At 42.0% G+C, this 26,594-nt stretch overlaps 2 protein-coding genes across 10 annotated transcripts in view; one reads left to right on the top strand and one right to left on the bottom strand.

Annotated features, from left to right (window-relative positions):
• Positions 1-1,181, bottom strand: part of POLR1A (RNA polymerase I subunit A) — a 78,040-nt gene extending 76,859 nt beyond the window's left edge. For all 4 annotated transcript variants that reach the window (XM_036333916.1, XM_036333917.1, XM_036333918.1 and 1 more), the window contains exon 1: positions 1,002-1,181. In XM_036333916.1, coding sequence (XP_036189809.1) covers positions 1,002-1,078 — 77 coding nt within the window. In that variant the 5' untranslated portion in view covers positions 1,079-1,181. The remainder of the gene's footprint in view (positions 1-1,001) is intronic.
• Positions 1,182-1,488: 307 nt separating this feature from the next.
• The window catches only part of PTCD3 (pentatricopeptide repeat domain 3), a 31,915-nt gene continuing 6,809 nt past the window's right edge, over positions 1,489-26,594 (top strand). For all 6 annotated transcript variants that reach the window (XM_036333924.1, XM_036333922.1, XM_036333923.1 and 3 more), the window contains exons 1-15: positions 1,489-1,644; positions 3,810-3,862; positions 3,970-4,006; positions 9,020-9,065; positions 13,765-13,833; positions 14,285-14,389; positions 17,039-17,162; positions 17,811-17,926; positions 19,200-19,270; positions 20,946-21,033; positions 21,704-21,764; positions 22,024-22,106; positions 22,752-22,896; positions 23,793-23,843; positions 26,254-26,343. In XM_036333924.1, coding sequence (XP_036189817.1) covers positions 1,544-1,644; positions 3,810-3,862; positions 3,970-4,006; positions 9,020-9,065; positions 13,765-13,833; positions 14,285-14,389; positions 17,039-17,162; positions 17,811-17,926; positions 19,200-19,270; positions 20,946-21,033; positions 21,704-21,764; positions 22,024-22,106; positions 22,752-22,896; positions 23,793-23,843; positions 26,254-26,343 — 1,240 coding nt within the window. In that variant the 5' untranslated portion in view covers positions 1,489-1,543. The remainder of the gene's footprint in view (positions 1,645-3,809; positions 3,863-3,969; positions 4,007-9,019; positions 9,066-13,764; positions 13,834-14,284; positions 14,390-17,038; positions 17,163-17,810; positions 17,927-19,199; positions 19,271-20,945; positions 21,034-21,703; positions 21,765-22,023; positions 22,107-22,751; positions 22,897-23,792; positions 23,844-26,253; positions 26,344-26,594) is intronic.

The raw sequence follows: 26,594 nt of genomic DNA, 5'->3' as shown, positions 1-26,594 counted from the left end.
TTGCTCAAATTGTCTGGCTTTGTTTAATTATTTTGCTCAATTTCCCTTATTTCGCTTGTCAAGGAATTTTCCTAGCTTCTTCCTATCCTGCCTCAATCACATTTGAAGTAGCATGATCATATTTACACTTTGAAAGAATAACTGACAGCTATGTGAAGGATGAACTGAACAGGTGTAAGATAAAAAAGAAAAGACATTTCAAACAAGAGATTGAGGGTGTGACCTAAAGTAGTAGTAGTAGCGATGAAAGAAGGGTGTAGAACAAACAGTTATGTAGGTGACACACAGAAAGGGCCCAATAAGTAAACCAGACGCCAGGAAAAGACAGGTCTAGAATTATTTCCCAGTCACAAAATAATGACCATTTTGCACTAAACTAGGTACCCTTTTGGAGTGAAACCAAAGTGATGACATTTAGGAGAAGAAAGGCAGTAGGACAAGAACAGAACTGCGAGGAACACCAAGATTTAAAGAAAAGAGGAATCATCTACGAGACTGAAACATTCGCATAAAAGCCTTGTTCACCAATGTGTCACCAACGTCTAGCACTCTGCCTGGCAAAAACTGAAAAATCAATAAATATTAGTGGGTTAATACACTGATCAAGTAAGGAAGAATACTTGTCCCAGAAACAGAACCTGAACTGAGTCGTGAAGGATAATCATTTTATAGACAAGAGACTAATTATGTGCTTAACTAACCGCTTCAGAGACATTACAGTCACTTCACAAACACTGGTTAAGTACCGAGAAGACTGGCGGAGGGTAACGCTGAGCCGTGGGATACCATGAGGCTCAGAGCAAACGCATTCGCAGTCCCACCAACTCTAAGCAGTGCGCGCCAGCCCAGGACGTTCTCGGAACTACGGGTCCCGGCAGGCCGCGCGCCCGACAACCCAGGGCTCAGGAGATAAACTGGACGCAAGACATTTCGGGAATAGTAGTTTATAAAGGCGCCAACCTCAAGAGGCAAACTCCGCACGCTTCCCACCAACTACTTACTTGAGCTCTTCGGCCGAATACATCCCGAAGGAAATGCCCTGCAGCCGCCGCCAGGGCATGTTCTTTGAGCCCAACATCCTCCAGGTGAGTTTCCAGTTCTGACACCCAGAGAGAAGTTCAAATCACCCCCAGTAAATCCCAACACAGCTACGAACCCGCTGCCGCCATGTGATTTAAACTGCGCTTGCGCGCGAGAAATGCTCGCTGGGATGAGATGTACCTGGACGAGACCATTTCCGCTCTGGGAGTGGGGGGGGGAAGGAAGGTACTTTCATGACTCTCACTAGCCCTCTTAGTTTGAAAACAATCGAATATATAGACAATTAAAATAATTGTTTTAGAAAAATCTCTTAGATGCAATTGAGGCGTATTGAGCACTTAACTTTCGTAACGAAGCGTTTCAAACCATGAGCTTGTACCCTATTTTACGATTGCTTTCGTCTCAGCCAATAGCCGGGCTATTCTGGTCCACCTTCCCCTCCCTCAGAGATCCAGAAGGTGGAACGCATGCTTTCCCGACATGCAATGCGAAGAAAGCGAAGATGGCGGCGGCCTCGGCTCGCTGGCTGAGAGTCCGCTGCAGGTTTTGCCTGCCGCTGACGGCTCGGTGGACAGGTGCATGTGAACCGGCCCCTAGTTGCAGGTAAGAGAGGCTTGAGGAACTCACGGGGAAGATCCAGGTGTCAGCCTAATCCTGTGTGTCCCCTTCTCCCCCCCACCACCCCGGAGCTGTGTGACGAGGCCCGACGCAGTGGAATGCGCGTGCGCCCTCTCGTAGCCGCGTGCTCCGGAGAAAAGAGCACTACGCGTTCATTAGGAAGATACTTACGGGTTGGCTGGCCCACCCAGGAATTACAACTGGAGACCAGACTAGAATCCTTCTGTCGTGGAGCCAACATTCTAGTTAGTATGGCTGTTAGCAGTCCCATCCCAAATTTTAAAAAAATAATGATTTGGTCTCCTTTTCATGCAACCAGTAGGAACAGGGAGAACGCTTTAAGATGTTTCCAAATTGAAGGTAGTTTATGAGCTCTGATTTTTCTGTTTCTCTCACTCTCCAGCCTGCTGTACCTTTAGGACATCTCAGAATGTTCACCTTGTCAAAGACAACAGTGCTCCGTGTGTCCTAATGTAAAAAAAAAAAAAAAAAAGCATGACTTGAAAGAGTTGATCCTTAACAAAAATAGTATTGTTTTAAAAAGATGCCTCGGCCCACGCACAGAAGGGTCTGGGGTTTGATTAGGGCCGTGGTTCTCAACCTTCCTAACGCCGCGACCCTTTAGTACAGTTCCTCATGTTGTGGTGACCCCCAATTTCATTGTTACAAATTGAACATAATTAAAGCATAGTGATTAATCACAAAAACAATATGTAATTACATATGTGTTTTCCGATGGTCCTAGGCGACCCCTGAGAAAGGGTGGTTGGACCCCCAAAGGGGTCGCGACCCACAGGTTGAGAACCGCTGGATTAGGGTCAAGGGCTCCTACCTGGGTTGCAGGTTCTGTAACGGGACAACCACGGGGTGCGGGATGCCTGTCACCACTTGAGCCAACGAAGCAGAGACAGGGTTGAATCATGTGAGCGTTTATTCCAGTAATGCCAGCAGTGTGGGAGAGCAGCAGGTCATCCACAAAAATCTATTCTGCACCCCTCCATACGCTAACTGCTTACAGTGGGTAGGACAAGATTACGTGGGGAAGTAGGAATTACAGATCTGAGAAAGTGGGCCTGGGGTAATCATTACAGGTTACAAGTCATCCGGCTGTGGGGAGTCACTGAGATGAGAGCAGGTGCCTCCGGGACTGTGTGCCAGAGGTTGTAAATCTTTCCATAAAGATAGGCAGGAGCAGGGACTGCATTCCCATGTCTCGGGGCGTGCGACTCTCAGCGAGGTTAGAATGTGCTTTCTCTAATCAGAAAAGAATAATCACGGTTAACAGAGCGTGGTTAATATTTCTTACAGTTATAGTTAATTTCTAATATTCTATTTCTGCCCCTAGCAATTCCATGCACAACCACATGCAGTTTGTGTCTCTTTCACAGACGTTTCTCTCTCGAAACAGGAAAGCAATCCTCTGGTGAGGATTAACAACTGAAAGAAAAAAAAGATGTCTGAGACCAGATGCCAGTAGAGGAAGTAATTTTCCAATCACATCTTGACAATTTTCTGATTGGTACCAATGCCATTTAGGAAGGCAGTGTACAAGATAAACAATGCACATTATCTAGGTGGTATATTGACCTTTTTAGTGTGATAAAATTTTAAAGCTCTGTCATGGGTCAATGATTCTACATTTTGAATTTTAAAAAAGTTCCACGTTTAAATTAGGACATACATATTTGATTTGGTACTTTCCTCATTGAAGTGGATTGAAATGAAAATAACTTCATAATTGCTTTAGGTGGATAGACTTTAATTATTACTAGGACATTGTCCTATAAAATTAGCTCATTATCTTGTCCTTCTTAACTTTAATGTTTTGGATTTCCAAAGTTGAAAGTCCCTTATATTTCAAATCAGCTGTTCAATTGTTTAAGTGCTATTAAAATTTTCCTTTTTTCCCCTGACTTTATTTAATGTGATTACCTCATCTAAAAAATTGTGACCATATTGTGCCCATATCTTATATCTTTTTTGTAATGGTTTTGAATGTCGTGTTGAGGCCATGCCCTCTCAGTGTACATTGGCATGAATTATCTCACTTTGATCCATGAAAACTGGGAAGTTTGTGTGCAAAGTGCACATAGGTGGAGGTGAGAACTCCATTAATGATTATTAACTTGAGGACATTTATTTTTTTGCAGGTTTTATTCTGGAAGTGCAGCCCTCCCAAAGGTTGAGGGAACTGATATAACAGGTATATAGAAATATATTGAAATATTTCCATTTGTGTATTAACACTGTACTTCTTCATAGTACTAGTATGGGGAAATTGATTCACTTTGTTTTATTTTTCATATTAAGGGATTGAAGAAGTGGTCATTCCAAAAAGGAAAACTTGGTGAGTGTTTAGTCAGTACTTATTCATCAAGGGGTTGAGTGCTTATTATGAGCAAAACGTTGGTAAGTAAGGATTCAGTGACAGCAATGGAGAGCATTCTTGGGAAGAGAACAGTTGAGGGAGGAAAAACTTGGAAGTTTAGAAGAAAATAAAACAGGAAGGTGGAAAGTAGTGAGAGAATGGGGAATGAGATTTACTTAAGAATTAAAAGACTTTGTGAACTGAGTTCCAGTTAATGTTTACATAACAGTAATTATGAGAATAATTTCTTTAGAATAATTTTTCTTTTTTAAAAAAAATATATTTTATTGACTTTTTTACAGAGAGGAAGGGAGAAGGATAGAGAGTTAGAAACATCAATGAGAGAGAAACATTGATCGGCTGCCTCCCGCACACTGCTCACTGGGGATGCGCCCGCAATCAAGGTACATGCCCTTGACCAGAATCGAACCTGGGCCCCTTCAGTTCGCAGGCCAACGCTCTATCCACGGAGCCAAACCAGTTAGGGCTAGAATAATTTTTTAAGAGAATTCTCATGGTTGGGAGAGCAGACAAAATTATCGTTATGGTCTTGAATAAGTTAAAATAAAATGAATGAAGTGGATTGCAAAATTTAGCTTTTTTAACTCATAGATCCTTGAGCAAATTGCCTTGCTTATTCAAGAATTATTGAATACATAAGAACTAAAACTTCTTCACAAAAATTCTTATAGTAATGATACTACTGAATGTGTTTAAAAGCTCCCTAAAAAAAGCCAGATCTTTTCTGAGTATGACCTGAAGACTAAAGTTAATTTTAAAAGTCCTAGCTGGTTTGGCTCAGTGGATAGAGCATTGGCCTGTGGACTGAAGGGTCCCGGGTTTGATTCTGGTCAAGGGCACGTACCTTGGTTAAAGGCTCCTCCCTTGCCTGGCCCTAATCGAGGCTTATGCAGGAGGCAACCAATTGATGTTTCTCTCACATCTCTTTCTATCTTTCCCTCCCTCTTCCACTCTCCCTAAAAATCAATGGAAAAATATCCTCAGGTGAGGATTAACAAAAAAAAGCAAAAAAACGTTCTTAAATTTCAGAAGTATTAATGGTTATTGCCAAAAGGTGTCTGGGATAAATAGAACACGCAGAAGGAAACAAGATTTTTAGTAATCACACTACTCAGAGGCAAATTATTTTAATCTGTGCTACAGTAAAATGTGGGTAATGACAGTACCTACCTCAAAGAATTAAGTAAGCATTCAGTTAATGCCTGCCACATTGTCAGAGCTCTGTAGATGATAGCTGTTTATTTTAAAGTTCTGGGGTATGACATTTTTTATATAAATTATATGTATGTATTTAGTTTAATAGAATTGATTTGGTAAGTGTTCTGTTCTATACTCTGCTTTTAACTTAATTACTAATAGTATTTTAATATATTGAGGTTTATTTCTGTCTTCCCTGGCACAAGAATCAGAACCAAGATAAGAGTAGAAATAAACATATCCATGAATGAGTCATTTTCCTGAATAACATTCAAGTTCAAAGCATTTTACCAGCCTCTATCCCTGAGGAAGCTACTTCAGGGAATACAAAAAGTTTTTGGAGGGTTTGCTCAGATGGCCTATGATCTATTCCAATCCTATGCATAGTTATACTTTATACTCATATTACTTGTGTACATAACTTATACACATGATTAAAGGCAATACAGGATATATAAATCAAGAGGGGTTGTATTGCAATAACCAAGGTGAGTTTGATTGAAAAGTGTAGAAATTTACCTGTGTCTTAAAGCGGATAAGATTCTTTTATTAGCATCAGAGTCACCTAGGAATTTTATTTATAAAGCATATTCTTAGGAGTAATTCTCATGAATCCTTAAGTATGAGACTCACAGATACAGAAAACAAGATCATGTCATGTGGGAAGAGGCCAAGCCGGCAGGCCTGTGAAATGCTCTGTTAGAATAGGGGAAATAAGAGTTGATACAGAGCATTGTTCAGCAAACTAAGGCCAATTTTTTTACAGCTCATGAGCCAAGAATGGTTTTTACATTTTTTTATAGTTAAGTCAAAATAAGACTATTTTAGCCCCTGCTGACATGGTTCAATGGGAGAATCAGCCTGTGCACCAAAGGGTCTCTAGTTCGATTCACGGTCAAGGGCACATACCTGGGTTGCAGGGCCTTTCTGGGCCAATTGCGTGCTGGAGGCAACCAATCCATGTTTCTCTTTTCCTCCCTTAGCCCGCCCTCCCTTCACTCTAAAAATCAATGGAAGAAAATATCCTCAGGTGAGGATTAACAGACAAGACTTATTACATGTGAAAATTACATAAATTCAGATTTCAGTGTCAATTAAAAATTTTTTAGAAGACAACCTCACTCATTTGCTAATACATGCTCTGTGGCCCTTTGGATGCTACACTGGCAGAACTGAATAGTTGTAACAGAGTCCTTGTAGCTCATAAGCCTCAAATATTTACTGTCTGTCCCTTTGCAAAAAAGTGATTGATAGAGGTTCTCTGATAGAGAGCCTCTGAATTCCAGGCTCAGGGATTGATGCTTTTAGACTTGGAAGAAGCCATAAGGACTACAAGTTATTGTTGCCCTATTTTAGAGGTGAAGCGTGATTGGAGGCTGTGATTTCCCAGAGCACTTCAGGTGCCACAGAAAACCCTGACAGATTATAGAGAGTCATTGTGAGTTTTCATAATGAATGTGACATTATAAAAGCAGTGTTCTGAACAGGCTAATCTGAATTGTATAGTTATTTTAGGGCCAGCAGGGAGCCCAGTTATGATCAATATATAGGTAACTAGGCTTATGAAAGGATGTGGAGAAATGGGTGCTCAAGTTTGTTGATAGGGCAGTCAACATATATAGTTGGGACAATACTTGGCAGGAAAATTGCCAGAATCACAATTTAAAATGTGTATACCTTACAGGTTAGACATTCTAGAGCAGTGATGGTGAACCTTTTGAGCTCGGCATGTCAGCATTTTGAAAAACCCTAACTTAACTCTGGTGCCGTGTCACATATAGAAATTTTTTGATATTTGCAACCATAGTAAAACAAAGACTTATATTTTTGATATTTATTTTATATATTTAAATGCCATTTAACAAAGAAAAATCAACCAAAAAAATGAGTTCGTGTGTCACCTCTGACCCGCGTGTCATAGGTTCACCATCACTGTTCTAGAGGAACACTTGAATATACTTTCAGAGACATGAATGAGAAAGTTCTTTATAACTTGAGAATAATACCAAGTTGAGCCAACCCAAGTGCCCATCAGTAACTAGGTAGATAATAAAAGTAGTTATTGCACAATGTAACATTTATAATGTTTTTATTGATTTTTGGGAGAGGGAGGGAGGGAGAGAGAAACATCAGTGATGAGAGAGATTGATTGACTGCCTCCCACACGCCCCCTATTGGGGTTGAGCCCGCAACACGGGCTTGTGCCCTGACAGGGAATCGAACCTGTGACCTCCTGATTCATAGGTCCATGGTCAACCACTGAGCCACGTAGGCTGGGCTACAGTGTAACATTTAAAGAAATTAGATTTCTATGTAGTCAAATGTATAGTACAGTCAAACTTAGAAAGCATATATACAAAATCACAATATATGTTTTTTATGGTGATATGTGTGTGTAAAAGTACTGTACAAAGTTCCAGAAATACAGCAAACTCAAGAGTGGGGTAGGAAAGGGCTACAAGATGATACCATATACTTTAGCATAACCTGTAATGTTCCAACTTATTTTTTAAGGGTAATGTATTCATTGAGGTTGTTTAAAATAACCCTTTAAAAAAGAGAACTAGCCCAGCAGGTGTTGCTCAGTGATTGAGAGTTGACCTATAAACCAGGAGGTCACGGTTCGATTTCAAGTCAGGGCACATGCCTGGGTTTCAGGCTCAATGCCCAGGTTTCTTGGGCTTGATCCCTAGTAGGGGGCGTGCAGGATGCAGCCAATCAATGATTCTCTCTCCTTGCTGATGTTTCTATCTCCCTCTCCTCTGAAATCAATAAAAACATTTTAAAAAGAGAGAGAGAGAACTAGTGAGTAGTCTGAATGTCATGAAGTATGTTATTTATTTAGTATGTTATGGAGACTGTTATAAGACTGAAATGTGCAAGTTTTGTTAGGGAATGCTCAAAGGTGAAAGAATATCTTTTGTTGCTGAAATTACATAAATGTGACTTTTAAAAATGTATTAAAAAACCCAATGGATATTATATATCTGCATGCCTTGATGTAATATAAAATTTCCTGTACTTTCATTTTCAAATGACTTCTATTATTGCTTAGTTTTTTTAGAAAAATATTTTTGGTTTATTAAATTTTACTCTTTTTCCCCCTTTGGAAATGAAACAAAATCTAACAGAAGTCGTAAAATGTTTCAAACCAAATTGTCAGTTATTCTGATGAAATCTTCTTTTCCAGTAGTTGAGTAGAGGTCTGTACCCATAGGTGCAGTGGACAGTGGCTTGACATTCTTATAAAGGTTATATAGTTGAGACATTCATTCTAAATTAGAAGGGTGTGTCCAAACCACCTGGGAATTCAGTAGTAATGCATGTCACAGTTCTCCATGGAACTTGGAGGTTCTGACTCAGGTCTTGAGTATAGCATGTAATTTATTCTCATATATAGCTGATTTAAGAGCCACCAATTTAGATAAAGAAGGCAAGAGCAGTCCAGAAAGCTACAGTGAATGTGCATCGGAGGGGAGGAGATAAGATCAGGATAGATACAGTTTTGTGAGATGAGGGTGGAAATCCCTAGCCCTGGGTGATGGTTTTAGGGTAGCTAGGTACAGAAGGTAGGCAAAGCATAGTACTAACCACCTTTAGGCAAAAGAACTAGACAGCTTTCTCTTGTTACTCTTGTGATCTTGAGATGTAAGAACAGGCTTTAGTGAGACCTGAACTTGGTTATTGACCAGCTCATTCTGAGAGGAGAATCACTTGTTCTTTTTGTGAGTGTGAAAACCCTGGTGAGGGTTAACTTGTGGTTCTCATTCTTAGGGATAAAGTGGCCGTTCTGCAGGCTCTTGCATCCACAGTAAACAGGGTAAGTAGGACTTTCAGGTTTCTGTGTCTAACTCTGCTAATACATTTAATGTTCACACCTCTTGTTATTCACGAGTAAACCGTTACAGATCTAGAAAGTCTCTTAGAAACTAATCTAATCTCTTCATGTAACAAAGAGGAATATAATAGCTTTTAAATTTTCTGGCTTGGCTAGTTGGGATGTTAAAGCCTTGACATAGTTTCATGTCTTTTGTCTCCAAACTTAGTGTTTTTATGCTGTACTGGTGATTGTTAAACCTGATGCTCTGAAGAGCTTGTTGAAATGCATGTACCTGGGGAATGGGTGGGTGTGATGCTATAATGCAAGTGAACTGTACCAGCTGAACAACAGTACCTGCCATGCTGGAAACGTGATCATGAATGTGGGTCCTGAAGCCAGAGCAACTAGCTTGTGATCTTTATCACAAAGTTGCTTTATCTCTTGATGCTTCTGTTCCCTTATCTATAAAATGAGGATTAACTATAGCACCAAACCTCAAGTTTTTGGTGTGGGAAATAAATTAGTATATGTGAAAGGGTTTAGGGCAGTGCCTAATACAAAGGAAATGCTCCATAAATGCTTGCTATTTTATTCTTACTACAACTATGTGAGTGGATTTTCAGTAATTGCTCTGTTGAATTCTTTTGACAATTCAAGAATAGAGCAGGCAATCTGGTAGAGAAACTGAAACCTTGGTAAACGCCTCACAAATGGAACTTTCTGTTTGAATGTATTTTTCATTAGCTGGAAACTACACTTTTCATTCCAACTGTGGGAAATGTCTAAAGTAATTAAGTCCTTTCTTTTGTCACTATATCTGTGTGACTACTGATCCTCCTTAAGGCCGTTATCACAGATTTCCAGAATTGCTCTTCTGTTGCTGGTGTTAAACCTCACAGGGTGTTAGACCAAATGTGCACTGATATTCCCTACCAGTTCTGAAGAAGGGTTTTAAAGACTGCATCTCTGCACTAGCAAGACATTGAGATGCTCAACCACTCACTCACCCATGAATAGGCACCTGAAGTGTAAGCTACAGAAATGGGCCTCTGAGAGTGCTCTTAGCTTTTCAGTGAGAATGGCCCAGAAGTTGTAGAATTGAGTGTACAATTGTCTAACTTGGGATCCTTAAAATCCAAGGGATAGTCATTTATTCCTTTAACCCCTTATGATGCTCACCAGGCACTGTGCTGTGGTTGTAGACTTAAGACACAGCCTTTGCCTGGTTCCCAGAGAGGATAGCTGAAGGAGCACTCTGCAGAGTGTCCATGACCAGGATTGGGAAGGATTTCCAGAAGACCTGAGGGTTGGATTGGTACGTGGAAGGTGAGAAGCTAGGATACAGTCCTGGGAAAGGGTATTCCTGATAGAGGCAGCACCATGAGCAGAGGCCCAAAGGCATAGAATGAGTTTGTATGGTGGGAATCAAGGATGTGTGAGGTACAGAAATGAGAGAAGAGACAAAAGCATGAATGCTATTCTAGTGACTTCTGATTTTTAGCCAAGTCCATTGAGGTGTTTAAGCAGTGGTGAGGCAGACAAATTTTATTTTATTTTTTTTAAAATATATTTTATTGATTTTTTACAGAGAGGAAGGGAGAGAGATAGAGAGTTAGAAACATCGATGAGAGAGAAACATCGATCAGCTGCCTCCTGCACATCCCCTACTGGGGATGTGCCCGCAACCCAGGTACATGCCCTTGACCGGAATCGAACCTGGGACCTTTCAGTCAGCAGGCTGACGCTCTATCCACTGAGCCAAACCGGTTTTGGCAAGGCAGACAAATTTTAGAAAAGATAGCAATGTAGAGATGGGAGACCTTTGAATGCATGATTAAGATCTTAAAATTCTCAAAGCCAAACCCCTTTCCCTCCAAACCACCTCACACATTTCTTTGCTGTCTGTTAATGGCAGCTCCATCTTCACAGTTGTTCAAACCAAAGTCCTAGGAGACATTTTTGACCTCTATCTCTCAGGCTGCACCTTAGTAAATCCTTTGTTTCTTCAAAATGTATGTGAGTGGAGTCCCCAAGACCACTCCTGCCATGTTTTACTACAGCGAGAGGACACAAAGCAAAATCAGCAAAGGGGAGGGCACTGGGTGAAGCCCAGAGGAAGCCGGGTGCAAGCCCCCAGTTTTCCCTGTGGAGTCGGCACAGGGTTTGCTTGGTTCCTCCAGCAGAGTTGTGATGGCCCGTGTGCAATGTCTGCCCGGAAAGCTCTTTAGGGACTCAGTGCCCAGAGTTTTTGGGAGGCAGGTCATTTCGGCACCTCTGCCTGGCACATACCAAATTCCAGACTCCCAGAGGGAAGCAGAGGTTCAGCACAAACTACATTGTACAAACAGCTTGGGCACAGTGACCCAGTCTTACCAGTCCTGGGAATGGTGGGAACCATTCTGAAATCCAGGTTCCCAGCTGCCAGCCGAGGACCAGCTGCAAGCAGGCCTTTGTAAGAATGGCAGTCCCAGATTCTCAGCACTTGCCACCACCGTGACCACCGTGGTCAGCTAAGCCACCATCATCTCTTAATATCCTGGATTAGTTGATACAGTCTCTGTCCCTCCCCTTCACTTCCTCAGCACCCTACAGGCTGTCCTCGGTTCAGCAGCCAGGGTGACCCTGCTGAAATGGTAGATCACAGCACTCTGCAGAGAACCCAGAGCCACGATAAAAGCTGAAGTCCATCGAGGGCTCCTAGGCCCTGTGTGATTCCCACACACGTTACCTCTGCCTGCCCGTCCTGTCTTCCTCACTCACTGCGCTAACCATGCTGGCCTCCTGGCTACTTGTCGGTTTCTCAGTGGCTGTGCATCTGATCAGGGCTTCAATATCTACTCTTCCTCTGCTCCCCAATCTCTTGAAAAGGTGAAAAATATCACCTTTTCAGTGAGGCCTCCCATGACCACCCCATTTAAAATAGTATATATCATTTCCTGATACTTCTTGTCCCTTTCTGTATTTCATTTTTCTGCATAGCAGTTATCTCCTTTAGCTATACTATATAGTTTATTATTTTGTTTACTTTCTGGAGGTTTCCAGCACCCCCCCCACACACACTTGTAAGCTTTATAAGGGAGTGAGAGTTTATCATTCCCCTGGTAGAATAGTGCCTGGCACATAGGAGGTGCTCAGTAACAATAGAAGGAATGAACAGGAAAGTCCCGGAACTAAGGCAGTGGCGTTTGGGATAAGGGACTGGGGAGCAGGTGGATATTTAGGAGATGAAGTTGGTTGGGCCTGGTGATGAGTTAGTTGAATGGAAGGAATGGGAGAAGATCTTAGGATTGGACTGCAGTGGTCAGTACCAGGTACCATTCAGTGAGGGCGGGAACTGTGTCAGGGAAGTTGATTTGGGGATAAATCTGGTTTGAAAAGTCTGAGCTACAGGGCCAGACTAGAATTGTTTCTCAGAGACCATGAAGAACTTGGAAATCATTGGGGGAGGAAAACTGGGAGACAAATAGAATAAGTCTAGTAAGTTAAAAAGACATTGGGCATGTCACCAAAACCAGAGGCCCTGGACAGGTATTTTAATACTGCGGGTGCTGGAGAGGATCAGAGCCAATGCCAGGCAGCAGTGTGCATGCTCAGGGTGGCCCAGGCAGCAAACCGGAACTGCTCCCTCTGGTTCACCTTTCCGTGCCTGTCTCATTGTGATAGAGTGGCATAGCCAGAGGAAATGGGCCTCAGATGAGGAGTGGGAAGGAATACGGTTCTGAAGGTGGCAGCAGGAAGCCTCCAGGCCCTTGGTATGAGCAGCCTTCCTTTGAGAGCTGCAGAGAAGCTCACCAGTTCGTCCACCCCAGCCCTCAGAGAAGTCATGTCAGGAAGACAAGGCATCAAGGGGACAAGCAGAAGATTCAGTATCTAGGGTGAATGTTTTTCTCTGGAACAAAGATTCCATGAGGCCTGGGGAAGGATGCTCTGGGGGAGAGGAAGTAATCTGGGAGCTGTTCCAAGCGAGCCCCTGGTGCGCTGGAGTTGAAGTATAGAACCCTGGACAAGAGGACATGGAGAGCTGCTGCTCATTCCACCATCCGAGAGGGCCTAATAGGACCCTCCATTTAGAGGCGGAACTTTGAGTAGTGACCTTGCTTTGAAGGAAACACTCATGTGGGAAACCGGTGCCCCAACTAGTTAGTTTAGAAGCAGCGGTTCTCAACCCATGGGTCGCGACCCCTCTGGCGTTCGAACGACCCTTTCACAGGGGTCGCCTAAGACCATCCTGCATAGCAGATATTTACATTACGATTCATAACAGCAACATTACAGTTATGAAGTAGCAATGAAAATAATTTTATGGTTGGGTCACAACATGAACTGTATTTAAAGGCCAGAAGGTTGAGAACCACTGGTTTAGAGGATCTTTACATAGAGTTTAAAACAACAATACTCCCTTTTGAAAGCAGACTCAGATCTTAAGAAGCAGTTGTGGGGGTTTGAAGAATTGTTTGCTTTAATTGTGTGTAACTAGAACCATGTCTTATAGAGCTGAGAGACCATTAGTCCATTTCTCTCTCTTTCTCGACACACATACAGGCACACACACACGTACAAATACAAATCACATACATATTACTGCACTGTTTTACATGTACAATTGAATTTATTTTATTTTTGGACATCAGTGAAACTCACCAGGTCAGGTCCTCTTCATAAAAATGTAGCTAAAGAGCCTTCTGTCTCTTCTCCACAGGATACCACAGCTGTCCCTTATGCATTTCAAGATGATCCTTACCTCATACCAACCTCCTCTGTGGAATCGGTGAGTACTTACTTCCATGTGGTTTTTCAAGTATCATGTTCTATCTTGCTGGTTTGGGTACAAGAGTGCATATATAATTTAACTTAGTTGTAAAAACCTAAATTGGTAAACTTTTTGAAGCCTTTACTACTTCATTAAAAACGTTTTAGAGATTAACTGGTTGGGGCGGGGTAATATTTAGGCCCTTTCACTCTGGAGCAATCCTCTCAGTTGAATGCATTGTTTTTATGTGCCTTAGTATGTATATAAGACATGACATGAAATCATGTCACACTCAGCAGAGGTGGATGTGTATTGTGTAATATAACTTCTAATTGGGATTCTGTGTATTGATGCATTCCTTTTTAAGGGGGAGAATAATAAGTCTTACCAAGGATGTGACTTTGATCTCTTGAATCTAAATTGCATGTAAATACCAATTTATATCTGAGTTGTTTTTTTCTTTATATAGCGTTCATTTTTATTGGCAAAGAAGTCTGGGGAGAATGCAGCAAAGTTTATTATTAATTCACATCCCAAATATTTTCAGAAAGACATAGCTGAACCTCACATACCGGTAAGGAGAGGTAATTGCAATTTTCAGATAATACTATATAAATATAAATTTAACCAAGCTCTATGGCTAATATTTGAGGAACCATTTGAATGCCCTCAGTATATGGGGGGGAAAGTCTTTTAATGTGTAGTTATTTGTGCTCACAATACTAACTTTTTATATATATTATTTTATTGATTTCAGAAAGGAAGGGAAAGGGAGAGAGAGAAACTTCAATGATGAGAAAGAATCATTGATTGGCTGCCTCCTGCACACCTCCTACTGGGAATAGCCTATAATCTGGGTGTGTGCCCTCTTGGTTCATGGGTCAATGCTCAACCACTGAGCCACACCAGCCAGGCAATACTAACTTTTCTTTTAGCCTATATGTATTTGCTCTTCTTTTTATTTTCCCAATTTGGCTTCTGATCTTTACCTATGTGGTTGTTCGTTTTTGGTTTCCTTCTGTCGCTTTTCCATCCACTCCTTAAGCATTGCTGTCTTTCTTCAGTTTCCATGCTCAGTCATATTCTGTTTTTGTCTACACTCTTCTTGCTTCAAGCCTTATACTTTATTTGGCATTCTTGTATATCGGGCCTAGATCCCTCTACGTTGAACTCCAAGTTGTATTTCCAACTACCTCTTTGTTCTATAGTCATGAAGAGTGTTTGTGCAGTACCTGTCTGCTGTATGTTAGACATTGTGCTTAGTGCTGTCAGTACAGTGGTGAGCAAAAATGTGCCTCTGCCCTCCTATGTTTTTTAGTAGAACTATAACCTCAGATTCATCATGTCCAGAAGCATTCCCTCCGACGTCTCCCTGCTTCTCAAAACACGCATACCCAAACAGAGCCCTCCTGCTTCTCAAGCCGCACTCTTAGAGACAGATTAGGAAGCCAATGTGGTTGTGTAGGGAAAAGGCTGAAATCCTGGACTAAGATGCTGGCAGCTATGAACTGATCATTTGTTGGCTCACCCTTTCCCCTTTATATTTTTGACTAACAGTTACCCTTCTGTGCTTCGATCACTTTTGCTTGAAGCCTTCCATGGTCCCTTGCCTCTGTGGCGGGCAGCACTCTCACACCCCTGGGATCTCTTATGTTGTTTACCATTCACACTGTGTCGTAATTATTTCCTTACTAGAGACCCAGTACATGAAATTTGTGCACTTGTGGGAAGGGTCCCTCAGCCCAGCCTGCACCCTCTCTCAGTCTGGGAGCCCTCGGGGGGTGTTTGACTGCTGGCTTAGGCCCACTTGCCATGGGGAGCTGGCCTAAGCCAGCAGTCAGACATCCTTAGTGCTGCCACGGAAGCGGGAGAGGCTCCCGCCACCGCCGCTGTGCTCACCAGCCCGTGCCCGGATTCTGGCTGAGCAGCACTCACCCTGAGAGCGCACTGACCACCAGGGGGCAGCTCCTACATTGAGCGTCTGCCCCCTAGTGGTCAGTGCCCATCATAGGGACTGGTCATTCCACCATCAGGCCAAAACCAACTCTCCAACATCCCCTGAGGGGTCCTGGATTTTCAGAGGGCGCAGGCTATGCTGAGGGATCCCACTGGTGCACAATCGGGGCCAGGGAGGGATGTGGGAGGTTGGCCAGCTGGGGAGGGGCCGCAGAAGGGTTCCAGGGCATGTCTGGCCTGTCTCGCTCAGTCCCGATTGGCTAGACCCCAGCAACAAGCTAACCTACCGGTCAGAGCATCTGCCACCTGGTGATCAGTGTATGTCATAGAGACTGGTCGACTGCTCCCTGGTGGTCGGTGCACGTCATAGTGAGCAGTTGAGCGGCTTTAGCATATCATTAGCATATGCTTTGATTGGTTGAACAGATGACCGGATACTTAGCATATTAGGCTTTTATTACATAGTATTTGCTTTCTTGATTAGTTTGTGAGCACCTTGAGGGTAGAGAATGACTTTCATTTCTATATCCCCAATATCTGGTGGAAAGTAGTTGGCATTCAATAAGTATTTGGATAAGTTACTGTGTGTGGTAAAAATCAGCATGCCCTGGTGATATTAAAAGCTTAAAAGAAAGCATCAAGAGTGAAAGGTTTCTGTACTTTGACACTTAACCAAGACTGGGAGGAAAGGCCTGGCTGTGGTGGCTCAGTGGATTAAGCATCGTCCCATGGAGAGATCTGGGTTCGATTTCGTCAGGGCACGTGGCTGGGTTGCAGGCTCCATCCCCTGTAGGGGGGGCATACAGGGGGTAGCCAATCAATGATCTCTCTCATCGATTTTTTTTTTCTCTCTCTCCCTCTCAATTCCTTCCTGAAATCAATGGAAACACCTATATTTTTTAAAAGGGTTGGGAGGAAAGGAGATAGGATGGCTTAGCAGGGAAAATAATAAGTTCAGCTTGTTGGAAAATTTAGTTCAAGTAGAATTCTTTGGATATGAATTAGATATTTCTGTTGAGGTGCTTTTAAATATTTCTTCCCCAGCTAGTGGACAGCTAAATAGGCTTGTTTCCTGGACTGAAAAGGATTTTAAAGTTGTATTCCCGCAAAGATATTCATGTTAAAGTGATAAATACTATTTGGTGCATGAAATGTGAATTGGAACAGTGACATTTTACTTCGGTGTGTTGGTAATAAAAATGTTGTCCTACTCCATTGTCCTTTCACCGGCCCTGTTTGTAGTAATTTCAGTATCTTGTTTTCCTAGTGTTTGATGCCTGAGTGCTTTGAGCCTCAGCTTGAAGATGTAAGTGAAGCTGCCCTAAAGGAGCGAATCAAGCTCAGAAAAGTCAAAGCTTCGGTGGACATGTTTGATCAGCTCTTGCAAGCAGGTGACTAAGTGCAATTAAAGCCCCCCTGGCAACAGCTGTACGATCCCAGTAGTTGTGAGTAAAAGCTGCAGGGCTTACTGTGCTACTTGAGGGCATTGCTGCTTGGGGACACTTTATATTTTTAATAGTTTAGTAAATAATATTTCAAGTTCTGCTTTAGCTTCACTTTAAAATTATAGGTGAGCGAGAGTTGCAGCTTTGTTAGTTTTGTGCACTTGTGATGTAGCATAGGTGGAGAATTGATGCTAGTATTTCTGGGCAAATAGCCAGTGAGGGCCTGGATCCAAATGAATGGTTCCAAACCAAGTGGCAACAATTTAGAGTGTTCCGTTGGAAAATGGTAGTTAAAAACCATGAGGTAGTTTCTCTGGGGATGTGAGTACATAAAACAAGTGAGTACAGAGTCCAATTTCATCTTGTATCTTGATCTTTTAGTCAAACCATATGATTAGTAGGAATTATGGCCTTGTCTGAATAATCCCAGGTGTTCAAGTTGATGTGAAGTGTATCCATTGTTAACGTGGAGGATGATACTAAAATGTGGCCAAGAAAGCCACAGCTTGTAGAAAAAGTGCAAATTTTTAATCTAATGGGCTTTAGTTCTTTGATGTTTCAAGATTTCTTTACCTTTTTCTCTTCTGCCCACAGGAACTACTGTATCTTTGGAAACAACTAATAGTCTCTTGGATTTACTGTGTTACTATGGTGACCAAGAGCCCTCTGCTTATTATAATTTTCAACAAAAGGAAAAATCAGAAGAGTTGGTAATGGCTTTTGGCAATAATTTTCTAAGTTTCTTTTGGTAGTAACTCCTCAGTATAAGGTGGTTCTTGTGTTATGTGTTAGGATAGTAGAGATTTGTTCTGAACTGTGGTGAGGTGCAGTAGCTTTAATAAAAAGTGATGTGGAGGAAGGGAGAGATTTAAACAATTATTTTTACCCTTGCTTTCAAAATATTTTGACCTTGCCTACCACATGCAGGCAAAGCTTTGACCAAAAATGTTTGCAAACCCTTATATTATCACTTACAGTGACGGTGTGATGTGTGGCAGACAGGGAAAGACCCCCTGCTCACAGCCCCCTCAAAAAATCCTACAGGAGTGGGCATGCTCTGCTGGGGGTACAGAGCATAAGTGGGAAAGTAGACTAGATAACAATGCATATTCCATTTTTATTAAAAAGTTCTCATATGCATAAGGAAAAAAATCAAATTGTTTTGGGATGATGGGACTCATGAGTGTTTTGGGGTGTCTTTTCCAATTTTTATCCACTAAATGTGGATTATTTATGTACAGAACTAGAGGCTGGGTGCACGAAATTTGTGCACTCCGGGTTGGGGGGCTCCCTCAGCCCAGCCTGCACCCTCTTGCATTCCGTGAGCCCCGTGAATGGATTGCCCCAAAGAGGTAGGCCCCGAGGTCCCGCCCACCCATCGCAGCTCACCAGTTGGTGGCCTGGGCCTCCCTCTTTGGAGCAATCACGGAACACCCCTCCCCTGACCCCCCGATTGATCACCCCGCCCGCCAATGGCCTGGGCCTCCCTCTGCGGGGCAATCATGGGGTGCTGTCCCTTGTGTTAAATGCCAACTTTACTTTTCATCTGTAAATGGGCTGATTTATGCTTAATAAATTCACATTTCTTTCTTTTTTTTTTTTTTAATATATTTTATTGATTTTTTACAGAGAGGAAGGAAGAGAGATAGAGAGTTAGAAACATCGATGAGAGAGAAACATCGATCAGCTGCCTCCTGCACATCTCCCACTGGGGATGTGCCTGCAACCCAGGTACATGCCCTTGACCGGAATCGAACCTGGGACCCTTCAGTCCGCAGGCCGACGCTCTATCCACTGAGCCAAACCGGTTTCGGCCACATTTCTTAATAAACATTTACTGGGTTTCTTCCTCACCTTCTGCTGGATTGGTATTTCCTTTGTTTTCTGGTTTCCTTTGCCGTCCTGATTTTGGGTAGTCTAACGAGGAGAATGCTTTTTGTTGTCATCTTTTGATTTATTTTTGTCGATGATTGTTCATTTCAGGAAGAAGCCACAGAGGAAAATACCGAGAAATCTAAGAAAAGGGCTGGCCATCAGTTTGGAGTTACTTGGAGGTATGTTGCACATCAGTGGAATTTTATATTACAGTTTCCTTTGAGGCATGTTTCCATCACCCCTGAAGAAGGTACAATCCTTTAATGTTCTAGCATATAGTTTCCTCTTAGTGGGCAATATAAATGTCCCAAGTGGCATTCACGTGTGTGTGAATATATTTTCATAAGATCTTTACCTCTAACCTAAAGCACCATGTCCACACTCGGTTTTCTCCCCACTTAACTCATGTAACTTGCTCTGCGTATGGTTCCTTTAGTAGTTCATCAGTTGTTGATTGTACCTTACAACGTAGACCTCAGTTCTGAAAGATAAGGTATTTTTGTGTGCATAAGAACACACATATACCAGAATGTAGTTTAGTACTTCCAAACAAAAGGTGAATAACATTTAACTAACATTTGAGAGTTTAAATTAACTGAATAGAAGTGTCTAAATAGCCGTGGCCGGTGTGGCTCAATTGGTTGGAACCTCATCCTGTGCATCAAAGGGTTGCCGGTTCATTTCCTGGGCAGGGCACATACCAAGATTGCAGGCTCGAACCCTGGTAGGGGGTTTGCAGGAGGCAGCCTATCAAGGTTCTCGCACATCGATGCTTCTCTCTTCCCCTCCCTTCCCCTCTCTCTAAATATCAATAAAAAATTCTTTAAAAAAAAGAAGTGTTTAAATAAAAGAACGGTATTTTATGTGAATATCTAGAGAAGGAAAGCTACCGTTAATGTCTAAAATCTCCTTTGAAGTGATAAGTAGAATCACTGATTAAATTTCTTCAGTAGATTTTAATAATTTTATATAATAAAGAATTTGGAATGCCATCCTGGCTCAGCTTCTGGTTCTTTGTGGTTTCTAAGACATAGTGTAAGAGGGAGAATTGAGGTACAGCTTAGTTTGTATAATATGGTACCTTTTTTATTTTTATATTTTTAAGAAAGGAGAGTCGATACAGTGGGTAGAACATGACATGTACATGTACAATAAAATGACTGAAAGGATTCAGGAAAAACTGCTTGTTTGTGGTTGCCTCGGGGAAATTGTATCTAATGAAGGATGACGGGGAAAATTCACTGTGGCCCCCTTACAGGTTGCCTTTTACCTTGAGTATACAGTCATATGCCACTTGACAGTGGGGAAACACTTACAATTAGATGATTTCATCCTTATGTGTACAATAGGGTGACTTTCTCACACGAGCCTCAGTGGTGCAGCCCCTCCTGTGATTGCATGTGCTGACCTCACTAGCAGCGAGCGTGGTAGCTTGTTCACTCCAGCACCACCTCAAACACAGGAGTAGTGCACATGCTAGGATGTCTCTAGGGGATAGGATGTTTTCAGCTCCGTTATAATCTTTTAAGATGACTGTCATATATGTGGTCTGTTGCTAACCAAAATGTCATGCAGCACATGACTATATATTACTTATTCATAAACATTCCTTTTCAGTCCTGGTTCTGCCATTTAACTGCAAAACCTTGGACAACTTAAGGTCTTTGAGCCTCAGTTTTTCTCATTTTCAAAATGATGAAAACCATTTCTCTCTCTCTGGGTGACAAGAATTATTTGAAATTATATGCGTAAAGTGCTTGCACAGTGTCTGGAACATTGTAAACTCTCAATAGATTGTGGTAGATGTTTGCTTTTCCTTTCTCCCTTGGTTCACACTCACTCTCTTATACCTAGAGCAAAAAACAATGCTGAGAGAATCTTCGCCTTAATGCCAGAGAAAAATGCACATTCCTACTGCACAATGATTCGAGGAATGGTGAAGGTAATATTTGTTTTATTTGTTTATTTTTTGTTCATCATCACCTGAGGATATTTCTTCCATTGCTTTTCAGATAGAGTAGAAAGGAGAAAGGGAGGGAGGGAGGGGAAGAGAGAGAGAAACATTGATGTGAGAGAGACACATGGATCGGCTGCCTCCCACACGCTCCCTCCCAGATTAGGGGCTGGAAACAAACCCACAACCCAGGTACGTGCCCTTGACTTGGAATTGAACCCATGACCCTGCCGTGTGCAGTCCGATGCTCTAACTACTGAACATGCCAGCCAAGGCTGTGTTTATATTTTTATCTTAATTTCCACTCAATCGGTTCCTCAGTCTCAGAACTATAGACAACTGGGCCAGACTATCAGGTGTGGGACCTGTCCAGTGCATTGTCATAGGGTGCTTTGTTGCTCCCTGGCCTCCACTGCACGCCAGGGTACATCTCGCCTCGCCTCACTAGTGACAACCCAGAACATCTGCAGGCCGTGCTGGGACCTGGGAAAGAGATTGCCCCTTGCCAAGAGCCACTGCACTAGCATGAGCTTTATGAGATCTAGAGCCTCATCTGTGTTGTTCACTGCTGTGTTCCCAAACCTCAGGCCAGGAGACTTGCAAATATTTCTTGAATGAATGCATTTGATGAAGCTTAATTTTTTTTTTCCTCTTCCAGCACCGAGCTCCTGTGCAGGCACTAAACTTGTATGCCGAATTATTAAACAACAGACTCCATGGTCAGTGTTTGGCAAATTCTCCTCTCCTTTGCTTCTCTCAAGAATCTGTAAAATCTTTGGGTCTTGATCCGTTATGTCATTTTTAATTTTTTCCTGTGATATTGATGCTTGAAACAGGAGTAGAAAGCCAGGAAAGAGTAGTTTTCTACTTTTGTGGACACGTCATAATGAACCAGGAGCCACCCATGCGTGATCAGTTTGCCTTAAATTGAGTGATTTAGGGTTAATCTTCACCCCCAATTTTTTTTTTCTTTTACAGCCGATGTAAACACCTTCAATTCATTGATTGAAGCAACAGCAGTGATGAATGAGAAATTTGATGAGAAGTGGAATAATATGTTGGTAAGGAGGAACCCTTGTGTCTTCTGTACATAGGCCTGAAATATCTAGAAATACGTGGGATGGAGACAGCATTCATTGAGCATCTTCATGGCAGTTGTCACTGGACTCTCAGGGGGTGGCTCCTTGTTCACGCCTTCTGGCAACCCTGCTACCTGTCACCTGTGTCTGACAGTGAGAGGGAAGTTACTTTGTCCAGCGCATACAGCTAGAATTCAGGAAGACCAGGTTCCTTTAGTCATTTATTTCCCGTAATAGGTTTTTTATTACAGTAATAACGTATATTATCTGAAAAATTATTATCAAGTTTAATAAAAGTGAAATTGCTGGATTGAGTAGAAACATGTTTCATACCATACAACTCACTTACAAAAGGAAAAATGCACAGTCCAATTTTTAGTCTACTTTTTTGCTTGAGTCTCAGATTTCCTGGGCAGAGGGCTAAAGACAGTTGGACATCTTGATCAGGTGGAGGTGGGGTGACTGGCACTGTTCCTACTCACTGATGGGTAATTCTTAAATTAGGGATATAGTAACCTGCTTTAGATATAGTCAGAGAGCCAAGTTCTTTTTTAGTATATAGTATTTCTTTATTGGACAAGTTATCTACCCAGGCTTAAAAAAAATACTTGCTTTTAATTCAACTAGGAGCTGTTGAAACAAATGGTTGCACAGAAGGTGAAACCAAATCTACAGACTTTTAATACCATTCTGAAATGTCTTCGAAGATTTTATGCATTTGGAAAATCGCCAGCCTTGCAGACCTTACGTGAAATGAAAGCCATTGGAATAGGTGAGGATGCGTCCTAGTGACCAAGATAGTGCTGACAAGAAGCTTCAGGTTCACACAAGCAAAAAGGAAACTGTTCTTTTTTCCATTTACATAACATGTAGGGATTTCCCTATCCACCTGGCGCAGGTAATATGCATTTACATGTCGGGAGTGCCCGTATTGTCTCCATGTTCCTTATAGCAGACTACAGCATTCTTTTAGTATTTCAGGTACTTTTTTAGGGGAGAATTGTTCGCTTACAGTTAGCGAGTTTTAAATCCCAGGACATTTTCTAGCACGAGTAGGTGTTTGAACCTGTGTGCTAATGTGCTGTATAACTTTCTGTAATTACTTTATTGAAGGTTGTTTTGGGAATCCGTTCACATTGGTATGCTTTAGTGTTCTTTTTTTCTTATTATTTATTTTTTATTGATTTCAGAGAGGAAGGGAAAGGGAGTGAGAGGTAGAAACATCAATGATGGAAGAGAATCATTGATTGGCTGCCTCCTGCATGCCCGCTGGGGATTGAACTCACAACCTGGGCATGTGCCCTGACCAGATATCGAACTGTGACCTCCTGGTTCATAGGTCGATGCTCAACCACTGAGCCACACCAGCGGGCTGCTTTAGTGTTCTTAAGTGAAGGATCATAATACACAAGCACATTAGGTATAACATTTAGTAATAGGTGTCTGGGCTCTTTAAAAGTGGTCAATCTTTATGATACCTCTCCACCTTTTCCTTAATCAGATTTGCTGGGAAATGTCTTTGTTCAAAGGAATAGAAATGTATCATCTTTTATTTAAATACCAACATCAATGTGTTTTTAGTTCATTATACCTCAGTAAGCTATATTTTGGATAGCTGTGGTTGGTTGACGTATTTCTTATTTTTTTTCTATGCACCTGAAATTGGAGAACCCTCACTTGCAACATATCACTATATTATTCAGCTCTTTTATCAACATGGTATGTATGACATTATGTTACATTAATTTACGTAGAAAATTGATCCAGCATACTTAAGTTTATGTGGTTAATTGTTGAAGACTTTCTTCATGCATGTGAATTAAGAACAGAAAATTCACACATTAATCTACAGTCTGAACTAAAATTCTTGAAGGTAGTATCCTTTGTGATGAAATGTAAAAGGAGGGGGTCATTAAATGTGCTCGCAGTGCTGGTGTACAATTAGAAATGATCAGAAGGTACTTTAGTTGGGAGTACCTCTTGCTCTCCAGTGTAATAGCCACTACTGCATGTGGCTATTTAATTAAAATTAAATCAGATTTAACATTCCATTGTTGCTGAGCATTAGTGCTCAGTAGCCACGTGTGACTGCTGACTAGTTTGTCCAGTGATACAGATGCAGACCATTTCCATCCTTGCAGGAAGTTGTGGGACTGTGCTGCCCACAGTAACCTTGATCATATTTTGAAGTCTTTTGTGGGAGACTCCTGAGGCTCCATTTGCCACCTACTTTTATATTTATTTATTTATTTATTTATTTATTTATTTATTTATTTATTTATTTAAAAGTCTGTCTAAAAGCGGGTCATGGTGGGTGATAGCTTCCTTGACAAAGGTCAATCTTTTTTTTTTATTTTTTTAAAATATATTTTATTGATTTTTTACAGAGAGGAAGGGAGAGGGATAGCGATAAACATCGATCAGCGGGGGGGGGGGGGGGGGGGGTGTGCCCGTAACCAAGGTACATACCCTTGACTGGAATTGAACCTGAGACCCTTCAGTCCACAGGCCGATGCTCTATCCACTGAGCCAAACCGGTTAGGGCATGCCACCTACTTTTAGGTCAGCCAGTCCTTGTTGGGAGCTGTGGCCTGTTGAATGGACTTTGGAGCAAGGCACACCTGAGTTGAAATTTCACCTCCAACATTTACCAGCTCTGTCTAAAGGCCCTGGATACCTTCCTTTTGTGATACCATCAGGTGTAATGACTAAATGAATTGTGCACATTGTCTATTCCCAGGCTTGGGGGCACATAGTAAGCACTATGTCTGTTGGTTCTTATTCATTTGCCCCAACTTGAGAAAGAACCTGGGTTCAGAAATTATCATTCTAGTCGTCTCCTACAATAGATTTTATATATAAAAACAGAAGAACTTCATTGTCTGTATTTTGGAGGGCTAATTTTTTTAGAATATATTTTTATTCTAGATTTCAGAGAGGAAGGGAGAGAGAGGTGGAAACATCAATGATGAGAATCTTTGATTGGCTGCCTCCTGCACGCCCCCTACTGGGGATCAAGCCCACAACCCGGATCTGTGCCCTTGACTGGAATTGAACCTAGGACCCTTCAGTCCCCAGGCTGACACTCTATCCACTGAGCCAAACCAGCTAGGGCTAGAGGGGTAATTTAACAAAATCTGCATCCTCACCTATAAAGAAGTTTGATATATTTTAGGGTGGAGGGAACGGGTAACTGACTTTATATTGGAAATAGGTGTCTTCTAAAATTTCATTCAACCTTGGTGACAAGACAGTGTAGTGGACTGACCCTAGAGCCTCTCCCTTCCTCAGTACCATCACACATCCCCTGGTCCAGTTGCTCACCAAGGTCAGTGGTACTGGTGCTTCCTAAGCAACACCCATGACCTTGGGGTAGGTTGAAGGCGGGGTGTCAGGTTGTCTTCTTTTTCCCCCCGTGTGTCTTATGTATGTAAATTGACTGCCTACAGTAACAGTTTCTAGGAATTGACCCACAGGAGAAAGCTTAAAATAATGAAGAAATAATAAAATATATTATCACCTAATGTGTAAAGTACTTAGCTTGCTAGTAAATGGAAACATGCTTGAGGGAATTTAAAAAATACATCTGTGCTGTCATTAAAACTGTGATCACTTGCATGTGAATAAGGTAAGGAAGGAAATGTGGTTAGAGTGTGATATATTTGGGAATATTGCACCTGTAGTATTTTCTGACCTATTAATACTCAGGCCGTGTGATTTTAAAGATCTGCCCACATCCATTCATTGTAGTTTTCTTTTTCTTGGACTTGTCAGCCTGATTATATCTAAAAGGAACACAAAACGATGACTCGCAAAAGCCATGTTTGTTTTCTAAGTATGTTCTCTTGGTGAGGGTGTGTGTGTGTGTCCATCTGTCTCAACCTCAGTGAACATTAAGCTGTGATTGTTCATTGAAGTGGAGACCGACAGAAGGGAAATGTCTCCATCATGAGCACATGGACAAAGACCTGTGACTGTCCCAGGCCGGATGGAGCGTTCCACTCTGTGGGCACTTTTGTTCCTGTAGCAGCAGGTGCCCCGGCCAACCTGGTGCTCAGTGTCCTGTGCTTGGCTGATGGTGCAGGAAGTGGACTCATGATAAAAACCCATTTGCTTTCTTGTTCTGCAGAAAACCCTCCGAAAGGCTCCTCCCTCGTGATCTATGACATCATGAACGAAATCGTGGGGAAGAAGTTCTCGCCACAGGACCCGGATGATGGTATGTCCAAGAGCTTGTTTTCTGGCTGTGGGATCAGAGGCCTTTTGGTGGGACAGGGTTTCATTGAGCTCAGTCATGTTTGGGTGGTTGTTCAGAGAAAGCCACAATGTGTGTACACTTTCCTGTGTGCTCCCTCCCCACTTGTGTTTTTATTCCTTCGGGTTTATCTTATACATTGCTGGTATTGTTGCCACGATTTTTATGAATGACTTGAAAATATATTTTATCTAGCGTAACCAAGGCCCTTCTGA

Source organism: Myotis myotis, unplaced genomic scaffold (assembly GCF_014108235.1).
Source record: "Myotis myotis isolate mMyoMyo1 unplaced genomic scaffold, mMyoMyo1.p scaffold_m19_p_14, whole genome shotgun sequence".
Classification (NCBI taxonomy): Eukaryota; Metazoa; Chordata; class Mammalia; order Chiroptera; family Vespertilionidae; genus Myotis; species Myotis myotis.
Note: the sequence above shows the minus strand (reverse complement) of the source record. Positions and strands in the feature narration are given on the sequence as shown.